We start from the raw sequence: 21,708 nt of genomic DNA on the forward strand, positions 1-21,708 counted from the left end.
CTCCATGGCAACGGGCAGTTTGTAAATAAAACTACGCTGATTTTGACATGACATCTAAACATGCATGAAATCTCCCGAAACTTTGCACACACATCAGATCTCGTGAAATCATCTTTTTTTTTTAAGTCGCAATTGTTTAAAAAATGGCTCGCTAGCGCCCCCTATGATTTTTTAAAAAAATCAGCCCTGGTTGTACGTTTCACCTATATCTACAAATATTTGCTGGTATATCTAACAGGTCAACACCTACAAAAAAGTCTCTTGGAGATATGTGCTAAACCTAACAGGAAGTCCGCCATTTTGAATTTCTCTTTACATTTCTGCATTACATTGACTTTTGACTTTAAAAGCAGCTGTCATGTGATACACATGATATCGTGTCCAAATGTCACACATTAAATGAGAGTCTACACCTGAAGACATCTACGAATTAACTTTTCATCGTAGTGGGAGCGCCACCTACTGGCTGAATGAAGTACATGTTTTATTCTTTCATGTTTCTCTCCTGGGAGGTTAGCCAGATCTCCCTCATATTTGCTCGGAAGAGTGTTTAGGCCTTCATGATGTTAAAACACAAAGTTTTAGATTTTTCACAAAAAGGTGTTGCCATGGTAACGCAGCTTGCCAATAACACAATGCTGATTTTGAGAATGTAAACATGCATGAAAACTCATGAAACTTTGAACACATAGAAGGCCTGGTAATTTAATCAATAATTATTTAATTGTGCAACCTTTCAAAGATGGCTCGCTACCGCCCCCTAGAAAATGTTTAAAAAATGGCCCCAGCAGCACGCTTCACCAACATGTACGAAAATTTGCAAGTATATAAAACAGAAAGAGACCTACAAAAAAGCCTCTTGGTGCCATATAATAAACCTAAGAGGAAGTCAGCCATTTTGAATTTACTTTAAAGTTTGGACTCACCTTGACTACAAAAGCTGCTACAACTTTGATCATTTCGATGTGCGAGCATCCCAACGTGCCAGTACCCCAACGTTGCCAGGGCTGCGAGGGCCCTTTACAGCTGCTTGCAGCTCTAGTTGGGGCCAAGGCAGAGAAAGGTGCAAGGACCCTATTGTTTTCGTAGAAATTCCTATTATTATTATCATGATTATTCTAAATTAAGATTCGCATTTTTGAAGGACTAAAGGTGAACGAAAACTCACCAAACTGCACACACATCGGGCCTGGGCGAAAAATGTGATATTTTGAAGTCGGCATACTCGAGTACTCAAAAACGGGGTCCCCAAGAGCCCCTCAATTTTTGTCATCAAAGGAAAGTCCCGGTAAGTTTGACCTACGGCTACGAAACCTGGGAGGCACGTGTAGAACCCTCAAACCTACAAAAATTCTATGGTCCCCATGCCCGAACATGCACAGGGGTCTGCAGGGACCACAAGAACCCCTCGATTTTGTTATCAAAGGAAAGTCCTGGTAAGTTCGACATACGGCTATGAAAACTGGGAGGCATGTGTAGCAACCCAAGACGTACAAAAAGTCTTTGATACCCATGCCTGAACATGTACAGGAAGTGAGTTCTGAGAATTCTCAAGTAGAACGTTAGCCCATTTGTGAACATTTACAGGGGTCATACATTTTCCCCCAAGTCCGAGATGGTTCATCCGATTGACTTCAAATTTGAGTTGTATCATCTCATCACGTGGGACAATAATAGGGAAAAATAGTTTACGTTTTCTAAACATTATATGACGGTAGCTGAGCTTCAAACTCTGCGTTTCATAATTCCTGCTTAACGAAGGATTCTAGGTTGTACGTTTTACCTACATCTATGAAAATTTGCTGGTATATGTAACAGCCCAAGACCTAGAAAAATGTCTTTTATAGTCATGTGCTAAAGCTTACAGGAAATCAACCATTTTGAATTTATTGTCGCAACTTTTTGTGACTTTCACTGGTCATATTTTAACAAACTCCTCCTAGAGCATTTAATCCGATCGTCTTCAAACTTTGCATGCTTCATCTAAAGATGGTTAAGATGAAAAGTTATTGAAATCTTTTTATTTTGTTGTCCAGGAAGTGAGTAATGAGTATTTGAAAGTACAACGTTGGACCATTTCTGCACATTTACAGGGGTAACACATTTGCCCCCAAGTCCAAGATGGTTCACCCGATTGACTTCAAATTTGGGTTGTACCATCTCAACACGTGGGACAATAATAGGGAAAAATTGTTTACGTTTTCTTAACACTATATGACGGGGTCTGAACATAAAACTTTGCGTTTCATAATTCCTGCTTAATGAAGGATTCTGGGTTGTACGTTTCACCTCCATCTATGAAAATTTGGTGGTATATGTAACAGCCTAAGACCTACAAAAACGTATTTTTTAGCCGTGTGCTAAACCTAACAGGAAGTCAACCATTTTGAATTTACTCTGGAATTTTCGCAACTTTTGGGTATTTTCACAGTGGTCATATTCTAACAAACTCCTCCTAGAGCATTTATCCGATTGTCTTCAAACTTTGTATGCTTCATCTAAAGATGTTTAAGATAAAAAGTTATTGAAATCTTTTTATTTCGTGGTACGATGTTGTAGTAGCAATGCACTGTATATAATGAAAACTGATGCTGTTTTGGAGGCTCTAAACCTTGGCGAAATTTTGTACACAAATTAGACATGGCATAAAAATAAAAACTGTAGAGATTTCATGTGCTTGTTTAAAAAAATGTCTCTGTAGATCCCCCTACACATTTTACCTATAAATTTTACCTAGGTCTGTGACAATTTGGACACATCTGTAACAGTCCAAGACCTACAAAAAGTATCTTATAGCCATAGGCTAAATCTTACAGGAAGTCCGCCATTTTTACTTAATTTTGGAATCGGCCAACATTTTTGGCCTTTTTGTAGAGGTCATATTTTAACAAACTCCTGGAGATTTTATCCGATCATCTACAAACTTTAGGTGTTTCGCCTAAACATGCAAAAGATGAAAAGTTATTGCAAGTTTTTTATTACGTTGCACGCTGTTGCCATGGTGATGAGCCATTTGCAAAGACAAATTACGCTGTTTTTGACGGTCTAAACCTAGGCGAAACGTCATTCACCTTTGGACATATATCAGACCAGGCATAAACACTAGTCTTTTATGCTTATTGTAAGTACCCCGATTTGCAAGTACCCCGACTTGCAAGTACCCCAACGTGGGCAGGGTTGCAAGGGCCCGTTATAGCTGCTCGCAGCTCTAGTAAGGGCCCGAGCATATAAAGTTGCAAGGACCCTATTGTTTTTGTATAAATTATTATTATTATTATTAGGGCCCGAGCAGTGAAAGCTGCAAGGACCCTATTGTTTTTGTAGATTTTTTTTTTTCTGACCAAATGATCGCATTTTTGAACCCCTAAACATGCACGAAAACTCACCAAACTTTGCAGTCTCATCGGGCCTGGCGAAAAATTTGATATTTTAAAGTCGCCGTAAAGGACGCACACAAAATGGTTCTGTAGCGCCACCTAGAGTAGGAAAACAAAATAGAATTCCAGCCCGTTTGACCTAGATCTACGAAAATTGGCAGGCACATGTAGCCCCCCCAAGACGTACAAAAAAAGTCTGTTACAGCCATAGTCTAACATGTAGATGAAGTGAGCTATGAATTTTTGAATGTCCAATTTTGGACCATTTTTGGACATTTACAGGGTGCATACTTTTGCACCCATGTCCTGGAGGATTCATCTGATTGACTTGAAACTTCGGATATATCATCTTAAGACGTTGGGAAAAAACTGGGAACTTTTTTTTGAGTTTTTGATAAACTATATGACGGGGGCGGGGCATCAAATTTGGCGTAATTTTTTTCTTTCGCCATACAGGAGAAAAACTTTAATAACTCCCCTGCACATTCTCCAAAAAATCCCAAACTTCACCTGTATGTAAAGAGTCGCGACCTGAAGACATCTATATGATAATATTCCATTATACATTCAGCGCCACCTAGTGGCAAAAATAATGTCATTTTTTACATTTCTATTTACTGCTCGGAGCCTGTTGAACGAATCCAACTGAAAATCTCTCAGAAAAACCCTGAAGACATTGATCTTGCTCTACGCCGAATATTGTGACTTTTTGGCAAAGGTCGTTGCCTTGATGTTGCCGCAAAGTCTGATTATTCAACGTGACAATAAATACAGTTTTAACTTGACCCATATCATCCAAACTTCTCGAATTTTTTCCTATTTGATAATAGCCAAGGGCTGAAGACATCTACAAACTTATTTTTCATCGTAGTGGTAGCGCCACCTAGTGGCTGAAGGAAATACATTTTTTTTCTTTGATATTTTTATCTTAGCAGTTTAACCGGGTCCACCTCATCTTTGCACAGATGAGTATTTAGGACTTCCTAATATTAAAATACGAAATGTATGATGTTTTGTGAAAATCTGTTGCCATGGCAACACGCAGTTCGCCAAAAAAACAACGCTCATTTTGAGAGTCTGAACATGCTCGAAATCTCACGAAACTTTGCACATACATCAGGCCTGGCGAAATCATCAATATTTTTTTCATTTTGTAAAAAATGGCTTGCTAGCGCCCCTTAGAATTTTTTTTTTTTTAATTCAGCCCCGGTTGTACGTTTCTTCGAGATCTAGAAAAAATTGGTGGTACAAGTAACAGGTTAAGGCCTACAAAAAAGTCTCTTGGAGCCATATGCTAAACCAAACAGGAAGTCGGCCATTTTGAATTGAGTTTAAAGTATGAATTTGCTCTGATTACAGTAGCTGCTGGAACTTGACCCACATGATAATTTCTTGTAAAACCCAACTAACATTTGATAAAAGTCGAAGCCTGAAGACATCTCAGATCTTATTTTTCATCGTAGTGGTGGCGCCACCTACTGGCTAAAGGAAGTACATGTTTTATTCTTTGATCTTTCCCTAATAGGGATATTGAGCTGCTAGCTGTTGGCATGAGGCCATTCCACATACCGCGAGAGTTTAGTCATGTGATCGCGGTGACCGTCTACTTCCCCCCCGCTGCCAGCGGCGACACAGCCTGTGATGTCTTGACTGCAGCCGTGAGCAGGCTACAAACACAGCACCCAAATGCCCTGATACTCATCTCTGGTGACTTCAACCATGCCTCTCCTTCCTCCTCTCTGCCTTCATTCACACAGTCTGTCACCTGCCACACCAGAGACAATAAAACACTGGACCTTTTCTATGCCAACACCAGGGAGGCATACAAATCACTGCCCCTCCCCCCGCTGGGCAAAGCTAATCACAACCTGGTGGCTCTCCATTCTGTGTACAAACCTCTGGTCCGCAGGCAGCCAGCTGTGACCCGCACAGTTCAGAGATGGTCTGGAGAGGCCGAGGAGGCCTTAAAGGACTGTGTGGGAAATATTCAGCGATGCTCACGGGGAAGACATTAGTAGTCTAACGGACACTGTTACAGACTATATAAATTTCTGCATGGAGAACACCATACCCACCAGGACAGTAAGGTATTTCTCCAACAACAAACCCTGGATCACACCAGACATAAAAGCTCTCCTGAAGGAGAAGAAGAGGGCTTTTGCGTCAGGCAACAAAGAAGAGCGGAAGACTGTGCAGCGCCAGCTAAGGAGGAGGATCAGAGAGGGGAAAAGGTCCTACAGAAAGAGGATGGAGGAGCAGCTGCTATAGAATAATGCCAGGGGAGTCTGGAGGGGCCTGTAGACCATCTCAGGCCACGGACAACCAAAGACCCGGATTGGGGGGGACCTGCAGTGGGCAAATGAGCAGAGCCTCTTTTTCAATAGGTTCGATCAGATGCCTGCCCCCACTCAGTCTCTCCTGCTGCAGCCTCCACCTACTCCTCCTGCTGGGTGTGTCACCCCATCCCCTCTTTTCGCCACAGTCTCCAGCTCCCAGCTACACCAGACAGCCACCACTCCCTCCTGCCCAGCCTTGGCCTTCACAACATCTTAGGTGAAGAACCAGCTGAAGAAGATGAAGGCGAGGAAGGCAGCGGGTGCAGATGGCATCAGACCCCAGCTCCTCAAATCCTGCGCAGACTAGCTGTGTGGAATTCTCCAGCGCATGTTCAACCTGAGATTGAAGCTGGGCAGAGTCCCCAAGCTGTGGAAAACATCCTGTCTGGTCCCGGTGCCAAAGACCACCCACCCGAAGGAGCTCAACAGCTTCAGACTAGTGGCGCTGACGTCTCACCTGATGAAGACCCTGGAGAGACTGGTCCTTGTCCACCTGCGCCCCCTGGTGAGCTCCTCAATGGACCCACTCCAGTTCGCATACGAGCCTGGCATCAGTGTGGATGATGCCATCATCTACCTCCTCCACACTTCACTCTCCCACCTAGAGAAGGCGGGGAGCACTGTGAGGATCATGTTCTTTGATTTCTCCAGTGCTTTCAACACCATCCAGCCCACCCTATTGGGAGACAAGCTGGAGCGGGCGGGGGTGGCCCACCACCTCACCACATGGATCCACACTGTGTGTCTGACGTGCTCCTCTGTAGCACGGGGGCCCCGCAGGGAACTGTCTTGGCTCCCTTCCTGTTCACCCTCTGCGATTGTCGGCCTCATCACAGGCGGAGATGATCGGGAGTACAGAGAACTTACTCAGGGTTTTGTGGACTGGTGCCAGCAGAACCGCCTCCTGATCAATGCGGGGATATCCAAAGAGATGGTGGTGGATTTCGGTAGGCACCATCACTCTTCACCTGCACCAGTGAATATCCGGGGAACAGATGTTGAGAGAGTCTCAACTTACAAGTACCTGGGTGTTCATCTGAACAATAAACTGGACTGGAGCGACAACACAGACACCCTCTATAGGAAGAGTCAGAGCAGACTCTTCCTACTCAGGAGACTGAGGTCTTTTGGGGTTCAGGGGACACTCCTCAGGAACTTTTATGACTCTGTGGTTGCATCGGTCATTTTCCAGGGAGTGGTCACCTGGGCAGGCGGCGTCTCAGCCCGGGACAAGAAGAGGCTGGACAAACTGGTCAGGAGGGCTGTCCTGGGCTGCTCCCTGGACTCTGTGGGTCGGTGGAGGACAGGAGGATGTTGGCCAAGCTGTCATCAATGCTGGACAACCCGGACCACCCCCTTCGGGGCACCCTAACAGCACTCCACAGCTCCTTCAGTGACAGACTGTTACACCCTCGCTGTGCAAAGGAGAGATTCCGCCGCTCCTTCTTGCCTGCTGCTGTCAGACTCTTTAACAAGAACATTGTGTAGTCTGTACAAACTGGCGGACATTAGTGCAATTGTGCTGAGCTTATATCGTGCAATACCCAACATTACCCACTACTGTTAGTCTAGTTTTATTTTTATCCAATGCTGGCCCTTACATTTTACTACAGCACTGCAGCACTGTCACTTACTTAGAGTATGTTTCCTCTGTACTATGTACAGGCTAAAATGAGTGTTCCTCACTTTTTATGTAGATGTATGTTGGTGTGTATACACATGTATATACACATGTTACTGCGTCTATTTACATAGGTTTGATCCTGAATGTTTGCCGTTAATGTTATACATTAATGGCTACATTATGCCGCCGCTAGAATTTTTTTTAAAAATCAGCCTCGGTTGTACGTTTCACCTATATCTACGAAAATTTTGTGGTATATCTAACAGGTCAACACCTACAAAAAAGTCTCTTGGAGCTATGTGGTAAACCTAACAGGAAGTCGGCCATTTTGAATTCACTTTACAATTCGGCATCACATTGACTTTAAAAGCAGCTGTAATGTGATCAACATGATAATATCTTGTCAAAATTTCACATATTTGATGAGACACCTACGACATCTACGAACTAACTTTTCATCGTAGTGGGAGCGCCACCTACTGACTAGTACATGTAGTACATGTTTTATTCTTTCATGTTTTTCTCCTGGCAGGTTAGCCAGATCACCGTCATATTTGCTCGGAAGAGTGTTTAAGGCCTTCATGATGTTAAAACACGAAGTTTGAGATTTTTTGCAAAAAGGTGTTGCCATGGTAACGCAGTTTGCTAATAACACATTGCTGATTTTGAGAATGAAAACATGCACGAAAAATCATGAAACTTTGCACACATAGAAGGCCTGGTAAATTAATCAATAATTTATTATTCAATTGTGCAATCTTTCAAAGATGGCTCGCTACCGCCCCCTAGAATATTTTTAAAAAGCGGCCCCGTTAGTAAGCTTCACCTACATCTACGAAAATTTGGTAGTATATGAAACAGGAAGAGACCAACAAAAAAGCCTCTTGGAGCCATATGATAAACCTAAGAGGAAGTCCGCCATTTTGAATTTAGTTTAAATTTTGGACTCACCTTAACTACAAAAGCTGCTTTAACATTCACGTGATAATTTTGATTTATAAATTCCGATGTGCGAGCATCCCGACGTGCCGGTACCCCAACGTCGCCAGGGCTGCGAGGACACTTTATAGCTGCTTGCAGCTCTAGTTTAACTTGTTCTTATTATTCAAAGGGTTTGTGTTTTGAAACTATACATGAAACATTTAATGGATACAACTAGAAAAATAAATTTATAATTTATAAATTATATCACCTCAGATAGGATTAGATATTGTGGGCTAGTAAAATGTTTTGCAAAAATGTTTCAATACAATATTTCATTTATATAATGTTTATGCCTTAATTGGTTAATTGAAAATTTTAAGAATGTAATTACATTTTAAAAAATATATTTCATGTATTTATTAACCATGGACATGTTCAGGGGTTTAAAGTGTCTTTTTGGCATACCCAACAACTGACGAGTTGATAGAACATTTCTACTCGACAGATTTTTTTTTACCAGACAATACAGTAATATAAAATGGTCATTTGTTAGAATTACTTTTTCATATGTTGGTCTGTCTAAATAGATTTTCAATCAAAGCAATCACATTGTGTCTCTTCACAATATTTTGTTAAAATCTTCTACACAAGGAAGATATGATGGACTTTTTTTTTTTTTTTTTTTAGAGCACTGGTCTTCATAAATTAGTAAACAAATACAAAAATCAATCACATTTGGCAAATAAAACACATTTCACCCCATGGATATGTTTTAGCTCTCTGGATGTCGGCTACTGAAAGTTTAGGACTGGGCTGCGGGGAGCTTTATACTAATTTCATAGACATTATAGTGCAGTGAACTGGTGAACAACATTATCACCTGTCATTCTTAACAGAAGTCGCGGAACAAATTCGCATGGTTGTCCATCAAATGTTTGGACAAATTTGACAAGTTGCCTCCCTTCGCGAGGCAGACTTTTCGCGAGGCAGAGTTTGTAGCACCGCTGTGACTGTGGTGCTTCCGTGTTCAGTGGCTCGCCTTTGTCATTCGGTTTGAACCCGAACTTCGGGTCCCCGTTTTATCAACGAGTACGGGCTTTTCTGCAGCTGATATCTCTGTTCCGTTGTCTCCCACCTGCTTTGTCTGCGCGACTTCACTTTCTCTCCCTGCCTGTGAGCATTGTAAGAAGGCGGAGACGCGTGGGCAACTACGTCACACTCGCTGTCCTCGCGCTTAAAGAGACAGGCTCCAATTTACCAATTAAATCACATTCAATAAAATGAAATAAAAGTACCGTTTGTTTTTAAATGCGGGTATGGTACCGTTTTAAAAACTCTAGTATTGTGGTACTATACTGGTACCGGTGCAACCCTAATTTTTAATGGCACTCGAGTGCAATGCCTGCACTACCTCGAGCGCCTCTAGGGGCACCACATCTGGCTTCCAGAGCCAGACATATATACTCACTTGATGTTCTTGTGTTTCAAGTATATCGGCCAGACATGGCCGTCAAAAAGGCCGGGGGGTCTGGCACCGTGTAGTTCCTCGAGCACCTCCTCTTTTTGCATTTTTCATAGGGGATGGAAATAAAGAACCGCTGGTTTAGCACGTCGATCAAAGGTTGGTAAGTGTAAAGCAGGAAGCCCTCCTCAAAAAACCTCTTCAAATCATTCTGTTATGTCAGCGATCCCCAACCTTTTGTTCACCGCGGACCGGTTAACACTTGACAATTTTCCCACGGCCCAGGGGAGTGGGGGTTGTTAGGTTAACGTTTAAAATTGCCTTTAAATAAGATAAAGATACACCACAAAACAATTATAAATGCGCATGAAAATTTTAACTAACCATAATGCCAAATCAGTGTGAACCCTGAGCTTGTTTTTGTATTTCTGAAGCATTTGGAACAAACACGTTTGTGGGTGGACAGAGGTATGCCCGCATTTGGATAAACCGATTGAAACGGCTACGCACGGACTTCGTGACGCAAATAGGCGTAATTTCCGCTTGTTACTTGCTACCATCAATAAAACATTTTACATTCATGTCACTCACCACAGGAATAAAGCAGTCTGTTTGCTCTGCGTTCCGCAAGTGCCCCACTGTGTTGCGCCTCTTGCGTTTCACCATGATTGTTTACCCCTCTGTCCGTGTATTTCCAGCGAGTCGTGCGCCAGACAATTTAGACTTATACACACGTTTTTCCAAAGAAGTTTGCAGGCTCTAGAGCGTTTTCTATTCAGGCACTGATGCTTTGGAATTCCCTACTTGCGGATATTCAAGGCATTACCTCAGTAGAAATGTTTAAAACTTATTTGTATGATTCTGCGTTTAGTTGAAATGTTTGTTTTGGCCTCTTTACTGACGCTTGTATTCTTTTTCTGCCCCCTTTTCCCAGGCTTGGGAACTAGGTGATGACGACCGAATTGGAGGTTGCTGTTTCGATCCAACAGCAACTGACTGCTACAAGATTGGAGGCTGACCACATCCTCTGAGGCGCTGTTTGGAGATTTCTACATTGACGACCATTGGGCCCCTGCTCACTTCATCGATGTCATCTTCCTGCAGCACTTCATTTGATTAACTTTCACATTACCTTAACAAACACTGTATAGTATTATAATGTGTATTCAATGTTGCCCACTCAGCATCTATTGCAGCCTGATCATCCTGGAAGGGGGATTCCCCCATCTGTGGTCCCTTCTCAAGGTTTCTCACTTTTTGTTTTCTCATGTTTTTTTTTTTTTTTCCTTGCCCTCCTGGGGGTTAAGATCAGGGGATGTTGTGAATATGATCTGGTGCATATGTGAAGCCCTTTGAGAATTTCCTGTGATGAAGGCTATATCAATAAATTTGACTGGACAGGACTTGACTTGACATGGGTATACTGTATGTGTCTATATACACACACTGTGTCATTTTTGCCGTACAGACAGAAAGTACTTTGAAAATGCTGTAAAGGAATAATTGTATTCAAGTTAGGCTTGCTACGGCGAGGATGCCGCACACTCAAGCATTTCCTGTACCACAAAGACCAAGATTCGATGCAAGCACTTTCTGTACTACAAATACCAAGATTCCTTTCGGTTGAGCATGTGCAGAGTGTCCCTTGCAATTGGGATATTCCGATTGATGTATACATGCGCACATATTCGGGTTAGAAAAGGAGTAACCTAGCCATGAAATTCTGAATTTTAAAAACCCGAATATGCCGATCTTCGGGTTATTAAGCGCGTTTACATGGCTTTTAAAAACCCGAATACTGCAAATATTCGTGTTTTAAAAGGTTTATTGGCTGCATGTAAACGTAGTCAAAGGCCAGGTTTACATGGAGACTCTTTTGCCATTCGGATTGAAATCATTCCAAATGAAGCAGTCTGCGAGTGTGCACGTCCTCCCAGCCTCTATGCTCCACCTTTATTTGCTCACTTTCACATTTCCTCATTCTCATACAAGTCAGCCATAGAGAGGCTGATCCTTGTGATATGTTGAGGTGGTCATAAGTAGGGATGTCCAAATAAATGTTGGTGCCAATTGATCGGCATTTGTGGACGTTATAAACAAGTTATGTACAATGATTTCCAATAGACAAACCGTGATCGGTTCCCATCGTGACTCCCACCCAGACATGGAGAGAATGAAAAGGGGCGCTATTCAGGCTGTAACTCATTTCTTAATTTCTCCAAAATGATTGGATATAATCGAAAATGACGACTCTTTTCATTTTCCTGATCAAAAAAATATATAAACTGAACTTGTTCATGTAGGGGTGTCAAACTCAATTTTGTGGCGGGCCACATCATAGTTTTGGTGTCCCTCGGAGGGCCGAACTCATAGATGTATAATTGCCTTTGACACCTGTGTGTTAGTGAAAAACATGGCCATCCTGAAGCAAGTGTCCCTTTAACTTGTGCCCATGTTTGAAATTCGAGGACTGGTCTCAACAGCCGTCTGTGTGCAAACGCACAAAGAGGACTGAACTCATGAAGAACCGCCATCATTGGATTGATGGACAACCAAGAGACAATGATTTTCTTGAAGTCAAACAATTTTGCAAGGTGATGGACTATTCCACATTTTTTTCAGCTCAACTTTCCCCCCATTATGCATGATAATTGTGACCTGCTTAGTATTGTGGATTATCTTCCTTGAATAACTTTACTTTAACTAGGAACAGTTATGAGATTGATAATCAAGCAGAATAAAAACAATAATTGAGAAAACTTCCCCAGCAACATTGAACTTCAATGTTTGGTTAATCAATGATAGAGGCATAAGATTTTGGAACACAGTGTATACTTACTCTTTTCAGGGGAACTGTGCTTCTGAACCAGTTATAATCTGGAGAATCTTTGATTTCTTCCATCTGTTGAACACATTCAGAAGAAAGAAATGAAAACTTGAAGCTACTAATTGCAAACCGTTAAAGAAAAATGACAATTATACCCAGGGGTGCATGTAAAAAAATTGCAGTTGTCCTCAAATAAGATTGTGGTAAGGTGGTTGTTTGATGCTCTTTTTTTACCCATGCAATGACAATGTTTTAACTCATTCACTGCCATTGACAAATTTACTTGTCTTTTCACAGTCCAGCCATTCAATAAGATAAGATAAGATAAGAAGGCCTTTACTGATCCCGCAGTGGGAAATTTTTCAGCGTTACAGCAGCAAAGATATAGGTCACACAGAGACGGCGGCATACTGTGGTCGTTAATGTATAACATTAACAGCAAACATTCAGAATCAAACCTATGTAAATATACACAGTAACCATGTGTATATACATCTACATATAAAGTATGAAGAAACACTCATTTTAGCCTGTAAATAGTACAGAGGAAAAAATACTGTAAGTGACAGTGCTGCAGTGAAATATAAGGAACAGCATTGGATAAAAATAAAAATACAGTAGTGGGGAATGTTGAGTATTGCACAATATAAGCTCAGGTGCAGGACTGCACGATTGCACTAACGTCCGCCAGTTTGTAGAGACTACCCAATGCTCTTGTTAAAGAGTCTGACAGCAGCAGGCAAGAAGGAGCGGCGGAATCTCTCCTTTGCACAGCGAGGGTGTAACAGTCTGTCACTGAAGGAGCTGTGGAGTGCTGTTAGGGTGCCCTGGAGGGGGTGGTCCGGGTTGTCCAGCATTGGTGACAGCTTGGTCAACATCCTCCTGTCCCCCACCGAGTCCACAGAGTCCAGGGAGCAGCCCAGGACAGAGCCGGCCCTCTTGACCAGTTTGTCCAGCCTCTTCTTGTCCCGGGCCGAGATGCCGCCTGCCCAGGAGACCACTCCCTGGACAATGACCAATGCAATCACAGAGTCATAAAAGTTCCTGAGGAGTGTCCCCTGAACCCCAAAGGACCTCAGTCTCCTGAGTAGGAAGAGTCTGCTCTGACCCTTCCTATAGAGAGCGTCTGTGTTGTCGCTCCAGTCCAGTTTATTGTTCAGATGAACACCCAGGTACTTGTAAGTTGAGACTCTCTCAACATCTGTTCCCCGGATATTCATTGGTGTAGGTGCAGAGTGTTGGCGCCTGCAGAAATCCACCACCATCTCTTTGGATTTCCCCGCATTGATTAGGAGGCACAGGTCCACAAAAGCCTGAGTAAGTTCTCTGTACTCCCGATCGTCTCCGTCTGTGATGAGGCTGACAATCGCAGAGTCGTCAGAGAACTTCTGCAGGTGACAGGTAGAGGGGTGTTGTAGATGAAGTCCGATGTGTAGAGGGTGAACAGGAAGGGAGCCAAGAGAGTTCAATGCGGCACCCCAGTGCTGCAGAGGAGCACGTCAGACATACAGTCCTGTGTCCTCACATACTGTGGCCGGTTTGTGAGGTAGTCCTGGATCCATGTGGTGAGGTGGTGGGCCACTCCCACTCGCTGCAGCTTGTCTCCCAATAGGGTGGGCTGGACGGTGTTGAAAGCACTGGAGAAGTCAAAGAACATGATCCTCACAGTGCTCCCCGCCTTTTCCAGGTGGGAGAGTGGAGTGTGGAGGAGGTAGATGATAGCATCATCCACGCTGACAACCAGGCTGGTATGCGAACTGTAGTGGGTCGATTGAGGAGCTCACCAGGGGGCGCAGGTGGACGAGGACCAGTCTCTCCAGGGTCTTCATCAGGTGAGACGTCAGCGCCACTGGTCTGAAGCTGTTGAGCAGGATGTTTTCCACTGCTGGGGGACTCTGCAGAGCTTCAGTCTCAGGTTGAACATGTGCTGGACAATTCCACACAGCTGGTCTGCGCAGGATTTGAGGAGCAGGGGGCTGATGCCATCTGGACCCACTGCCTTCCAAGCCTTCATCTTCAGCTGGTTCTTTTCTTGAGATGTTGTGAAGGCCAAGGCTGGGCAAGAGGGAGTGGTGGCTGTCTGGTGTAGCTGGGAGCTGGAGTCTGTGGGGATCGCTGAATACTTCCCACACAGTTGTGCTGAAACAGGCCTTTAAGGCTTCCTCGGCCTCTCTAGACCATCTCTGAACCGTGCGGGTCACAGCTGGCTGCCTGCGGACCACGGGTTTGTACACAGGCTGGAGAGCCACCAGGTTGTGATCAGCTTTGCCCAGTGGGGGCAGGGGCAGTGATGTGTATGCCTCCTTGGTGTTGGCATAGAAGAGGTCCAATATTTTATTGTCTCTGGTGTGGCAGGTGACAGACTGTGTGAATGAAGGCAGAGAGGAGGAAGGAGAGGCATGGTTGAAGTCACCAGAGATAAGGAGCAGGGTGTTTGGGTGCTGTGTTTATAGCCTGCTCACAGCTGTAGTCAAGACATCACAGGCTGTATCACTGTTGGCAGCGGGGGGGACGTACACTGTCACCGCGATCACATGACTACACTCACGCGGGATGTAGTACGGTCTCATGCCAACAGCTAACAGCTCAATGTCCTTACCGCAGAGCTGCTCCTCAACCCATTAAGCCCAGGAGCGCATAACCGCGTTTCTACCACTAGAGCCGGGAGTGCTGTTGCGTCTTCCTACCTTTCAAACCGGGGGAGCGGATACGTCACTGTCCTTTTTTAATCCAATTCTACGTCTCTTAGCCAACTTAATGCATCAGAATATACACGTGACGGTGTCGCGAGACCACGGAGGACGTCGTGGAATTTTTTCGAGCCATAGGTAGGCTAATGGCGGACACCATCGTTCGCCGGGAGCTCTGATTAAAGTAAGTAACGGCAGTGATATATAGACGACGTGCACGACCAGTGGAACCAGTCGAACGTGATATATGGTTTGTAGACAATTACAATTTTGACGTCTTTGTAACATAATAGAGGATGGTAATTACCACTCTATTTTTTTTTTTATTAAACTAGTGCTTCTCTTGCACTGACACATTATTTTTATATCTTCGATCGAAACAGTAAATAATAATAAATTCTGCCTGTGTGGGTGCTGTGTTTATAGCCTGTGAAAGCCACATGTCTAAACTCTTTAATTATTCTGGAATTATGTTTCTGTCTGCTACAGGGGCTGAGATATTAATAATTTTGTAAGTGTTGAATTTCTGGGAGAACTTCAGGTTTTCATGGGTAATTCCAAAGGCGACCTTAGGTTTTGGGGAGCTGTTGAGAAAGGCGCTTTAGGCCTTAATGGGTTAATCGGGATCAGAATCAGAATCAGAATCAGAATCATTTGTTAATGGCCACACAACAGAGTTGGTGGAATTTATTTTCAGTACAGCAGTAAGGCTCACATTTCTCCTGTGTCAGTTCCATCATCAACACCAAAAACATCAAGAATAGTCACATTCATATTAGTGTACAGGTTACATCAAGACGACGATGGATTTAAAGTCCTTATGGCTGTTGGGAAAAAACTGTTCTTACTGTACTGTACTGGTCTTTGTTGACCTGTAGCGTCTCCCTGAGGGCAGCTGTGTGAACAGGTGGTGAGCGGGGTGTGTGTGATCTGAAATGATTCTTACTGCTCGCTGTGTGATTGGTCTTCGGTACAGAGTGTCTATGGATGAGAGTGTGTGACCAATAATTTTGGAGGATTTGTTGATGATGCCTTGAAGTTTAGACCGAGAGTGACTGTCCAAATTACCATACCAGACTATTATTGCTGAGGTGAGGAAACTTTCAATTATGGCTGTGTAGAACTGAAGGAGATTTTGCCAAATGTGGAATTTCTTAAGTTGGCTGAGGAAAAACAGTCTCTTGTTGGCCTTTTTATGTTTCCTCAGAATGCTGTTTGAATTTCAGTGAGTTAGTGATATGTGTTCCCAGAAATTTGAAAGACTCTGTGGTGGTTATTGTGTCTGAGCTGATGGATATGTGTGTTTTAGGTGTCTGTGAGCGTGAGAAGTCGATAATTAATTCTTTTGTTTTTGATGGATTGACTTCAGGTTGTTGTTCTGGCACCAAGTGACTGCTTGTTCCACCTGCTCCCGGTTTTTTGTTAATGTTGGTGATGAGTCCAATTATTGTGGTGTCATCTGCATACTTGAAGATTGAGACGGAACTGTGTGATGATGTGAGTGTGTTTGTGTATAGTGAGAACAACCAGGGTGACAGGACACGCCCCTGCGGGGCGCCGGTGCTGAGGGTCAGAGGTCAGGATGAGAGGCCATTCATCCTGACTCGCTGTGTCCTTTCTGAGAGGAAGCTCCTGATCCAGTGGCACAAGGAGATGTTGATGTCCATGTCCATAAGTTTATTGAAGAGGTTCAGAGGGTCAATGGTGCTGAAGGCGGAGCTAAAGTCCATGAAGAGCACCCGGGTATAGGTCCACGGGGTCTCCAGGTGTTGCAGGATCCTGTGAAAAGCCATGTTGACTGCATCCTCCATGGACCTGTTTGCCCGTTGGTGAGTCCTTTTAGGTGTGAGAGTTTGATCCGTTCAAAGGGTTCATGATAACTAATGTGAGAGCAATGGGTCTGTAATCATTGAGACATGTTATTTTATTGTTTTTGGGGACTGGGATGATGATGGAGTCCTTAAAGCAAGTGGAAACTGTACATTGAGTGAGGGAGCTGTTGAAGATATGGGTGAAAATTGGGGCCAGTTTGTATGCACAGTATTTCAGTACTGCTGGGTTGACACCATCAGGGCCGGCAGCTTTCCCCTTTTTTGTTTTAATAAAACACACTCTCACCGCCTCCTCCTGGATTAAGAATGGACGGGCTGGCGGTGGGGGGGGGGGGGGGGGCAGTGTACGGGAATAGATGGGACCGGGCAGCTGTTCGAACCTCCCATAAAAGGTGTTCAGCTGATCTGGTAGGTCTTTGTCAGTGTCCATGATGGGGGCAGAGCTTGGTTTATAGTTTGTCATGTATTTGATTTTCCTCCAAACAGTCTTGGTGTCATTTATGGCAATCTGCTGTTCCAAATCGTGTGTATACTTAGATTTGGCTTTCCTTATGGCAGCTCTCAGTTCATATTGGGCAGCCCTGTATTTCCCCATATCAGGGGTGATGTGCCCAGGTTACACCACCTATCGTTTCAAAAATACAGCCAGCCCTCCTCCTTTTCTCTTCCAACTCTCCAGCGTCCTGTCCGCAGGATTTGGAAGCCGTCCAATTCTACGACCGCGTCCGGCGCTAGCGCTGTTAGCCACGACTGCGTGAATAGCATCAGGCTAGCCTCCCGGAAGTAGTTAAAAGAGGGTCTGAAAATGTTTAGCAGTGAATAAGTTAAGTGGCTAATGAGATTTGTTGTGTTTAAGTTCGTTGAATTTTTCCCTTCCTTGTGGAATTTTTGCAGAACAGTTGGTGCAAATAGAATGCAAAATGTTTTCCTCAAAAACATTGAAGAAATCCCACATTATTGATGCCTTGTTTACTTTGAGCTCAATGCACGTTTACATATTCAGTCAGTGCACGGCATTTTCAGTCAAAAGGGCCGCTTGGTTTGCCCACCGAGAGGTCCCACATGACTCACATAATTTTGTTTGTTATGAGCGACTGTGAGCAGGCCTGTTCAATAAAAAGGAGCGCACCGACAGCAAAGATTGGATTTTCGTCTTCAGTCATGGATTTTATTTTTTAATAAATCAAGAGCATTTTTTAAATGGTAATGGCTCAGTGATATGATGCATTATTCACGTCGGCGAATGCGTTGAGTTAAGAGCAAAGCTTCCTTGACGATGCGCATATCACTTGGAGAAAAAGTTACGTGATCGATAAAGCGTTGGATCGCTCAAACGCTACCTGTTTCTGAGGTGCCGAACTTTATTTGGAAGAGCATCTGTCAGCGGGGTGCGTGTCTGCCATCACCCATCTTTTGAAGCTCAATTATTCCCTCCAAGTCAGTTGTGATAGGGATCACATAAGAAGAAGAAAGGATTCAAACTCGTGGGACTATTTTGATTTCATATCAGCAAATAAGATATATTTTTCCTTGTTAGTTCCACTTTCTGTGCCTTTTACATTGTGCAGGTTGCATCAACAATGGTTGCGGGACATTTAACTCAATGGTCAGTAAGCTGCGTATCTGAGGCGGTGGCAAGTTGACGGTGTGGGTTCGATCCCCGAGTGAGGTGCATGATGCTAAATTGATAATCATACCTGCGCCAAACACAAAGGTTTGCAGAGAAAATGTTTAGATAAGTAGTTGATATATTTAATCACTTTAGTATTTAGAGGAATTGCTGAAAAAAATAATCAATTTACTGACAAAACACTGTCGAAAAGTTAAGTAAAAATGTGCATAGAAAAAAAAAATTAAGGACCCTGTTCCTCAAAGATTTAAGCAATTTAAGTTTACAATCACAACACTTTCACTCTGATTTTCACATTTACACATGACACTTGAGGGTGACACTTTTTGGAGAATCCCGCAGGATTCACACTGGATGGGAGCCAACTTTAACTTTACTCACAGGATTGGGACAATGCAGGATAAAAAGTTCACGGGAGCAGATGACAGTGGGATTATCCAGTAGGGGAAAAAAAAACCTCGGACAGATGGGCAGCCATTTTAGATCAGCCAATGTAGCTGATCTCCAAAATGGGAGCGTTATGGAAGTGGCAGTCATTCTGAACGGGAGCAGGATGGTAGTGAGAGTCTTTTCACCAGGATAGGGTGAGACAGTATTATTATTTATTTAGTTATTTAATTTAATGTGGTCTGCACTGGGACGGGATGGGATTTTTTTCCCTATGAGAGTGTGTTTAGGAGGGGAGTGAAAATCCACTCCCGTGTCACCCTCTAAAAGACCCGTCACCGGACCTCAGTCTTTAGTGGGGCACATGAAATGCATGGGGGCCAATTATTATTAACCTACAGTACAAACAACTGCATGCATACGTGCACGTGTTGCTTGAATTCAACAGTGTAAACACACATCCATGCTTCAAAACTATTTTGCAGCTGTTGCACAATAGATTCCTATCAATCAAACAAATCGCCATTGTTTCTTTATATTTTGACTGTCTGAGTATTTCTTAACCCAAAAATAGAAAACTATGATTGTAGGGGAGTTCTGCTACTTATTCAGGTAAATGAGCCGTCTACACACCCAAGTGCCACTTAAGGCCAACTCAAAATGATTCCCAATACAAACACAGGACAAGTGTTTGTCTTTCCTTGCTCTTCTCCAGTTTTCTCGCATCCAATTCACTTCTATCTTCATACAACATTGATACACTATTGTGAGCTATGGATTTTTGGGTATGGATGTGTTTATGCATCTTACTTAAAGAAAGACATATAAAAGGCCAATAAACGTGTGTACACCACAAAGATTAAGATTCTTTCATTTCACTTCAACAAGCCATATTAAACAAAGTGTGGTTAAGATAGCAACATTTGAGCAGAACTTTCGGTTTGTGGTTTTATTGTGACACGGAATTGGTGCCACTTCCAATATTTGAATTCACAGCGTTACAACAATTTAACAATCCCTACGAGGTAACGTGGGTACATGGAAAACTTTGCACAAAACACTCTTAATAAAACATTTTTGTGGAACAGATTATAGCCAGTTCTAACAATGAGTTTCCAGGCACATAAAAATGACACAATTTACTGGAAATCAACGCACACTGCTAAATGAACTCACTACACCGTACGCACGCTAGCGCCAGACTCCATACTTTGGCACACACTCCATTTCTAGTCCTCAAGCCACATGTGAAACCTTGCATGCCTAAGTCACGTGAACTCACTTTTCACACAAGAACGTTACACAAAGTATGCAGATTAGTAACCATAGTAAAGATTCACATTTTAGGACTTTGTAGTTTTTTCTACAATGATAAACTAAAATAAAAGCTGTATTATTATTTTTTTTAATCCTTTCTGAAACTCAAGCTTCAAATAGGGGGGCACAAGCAGCTTGGTGGGAGGGCACGACCCCCTATGGCCTGCCCTTGGTGACAGGTCTCCCCTCTAATATGTCCACATCATTTATTGAATGTATATTTCAAATATATTTTAAACTTAGATTAAAATAGAAATAATAGAAAATAACATAATACAAACATAACATAGGTTGCCTGCAATGCAATGATGTAAGACCCAGAAGGTAACCTTCTGAGCAACAGAGCACAATCCTGACACAGTGCCAACACAGTCAATACAGTTTGCCCAATGTGCCACAACGCTTCACAAGTCCTCATCCATCCATCACTACTGCTCAGCTCTTTAAAAGTACAGATTGGTTGGTTTTATTGTGGTTCATAAACTAAAGATGAAGAATGTCAAAGTTGTCCTACGCCTTTATTTTTTTCTGCACGCAACTCCTGTGGAAACTGTTTGAACATCTCTACCAATAATTATTGAAATGAAGAGTGAGGACAATAAGGCGTAATTGCAATGTGTATTTATTTAAACTTTTTTTTTTTACTTCATTTGTTGAGATGTGTAAAATACGCCATGCTCTCTTTAGTTAATCCTGTTCATGATGCAGTTATGTTCTCACTCAATAATACTAAAATTCAAAATCATAATGTTATTTCTTGATGTAAAATTTTGTTACACACTTATGATTTGGCGAATGATACGAAAAATATGCGACTTATAGACGTCACGTTTTTGGCTAGCTTATGGTATCACTACACCAACGTTACCTATTTAAGGAATTCACTTGTGACCAAATGTTACATGCAGCAAATTACAAGGGTATAGAGCGTGGTTGGTTTACCGTTTGGTTGCGTGCGTTCGCTAACGCGTCCATTTCAAACAGTTTAGTCGCCCACTTCGTCACATGACTTGAAGTTGCCAGCTTCCGCCATAGCGTCCTTCTTCTACTTCTTCTTCTCGTGATTTTTATGACGGTTGGCAGACAAAGCGCATTACCGCCACCTACTGTAATCCACCCCCCAAAAAAGGGGGAGGATAGAACCCTAACAGCAAATGTATTTGATCCCCTCTAACTCCACTATCGTCCTTATCACTTTTCTTCTTCATATGTACTGCAACATTGATTATGTGACAAATAAAAGGCAGAAAAATGTTCTTCCTCTCCACCATTGGATTTTCATCCACCACACACTTATGCTAA

The 21,708-nt window shown here is 43.0% G+C and overlaps 1 protein-coding gene across 1 annotated transcript in view; it reads right to left on the reverse strand.

Annotated features, from left to right (window-relative positions):
- spg21 (SPG21 abhydrolase domain containing, maspardin) overlaps positions 1-21,492 on the reverse strand; it is a 43,096-nt gene extending 21,604 nt beyond the window's left edge. Inside the window, exons 1-2 of the mRNA XM_086026035.1 lie at positions 21,349-21,492; positions 12,563-12,625 (exon numbers count right to left, since the gene is read on the reverse strand). Coding sequence (XP_085882161.1) covers positions 12,563-12,625; positions 21,349-21,381 — 96 coding nt within the window. The 5' untranslated portion in view covers positions 21,382-21,492. The remainder of the gene's footprint in view (positions 1-12,562; positions 12,626-21,348) is intronic.
- Between the last annotated feature and the right edge of the window lie 216 nt (positions 21,493-21,708).

This window comes from Filicampus tigris, chromosome 3 (genome assembly GCF_054856515.1).
Source record: "Filicampus tigris isolate MCC_2025a chromosome 3, RoL_Ftig_1.0, whole genome shotgun sequence".
NCBI lineage: Eukaryota > Metazoa > Chordata > Actinopteri > Syngnathiformes > Syngnathidae > Filicampus > Filicampus tigris.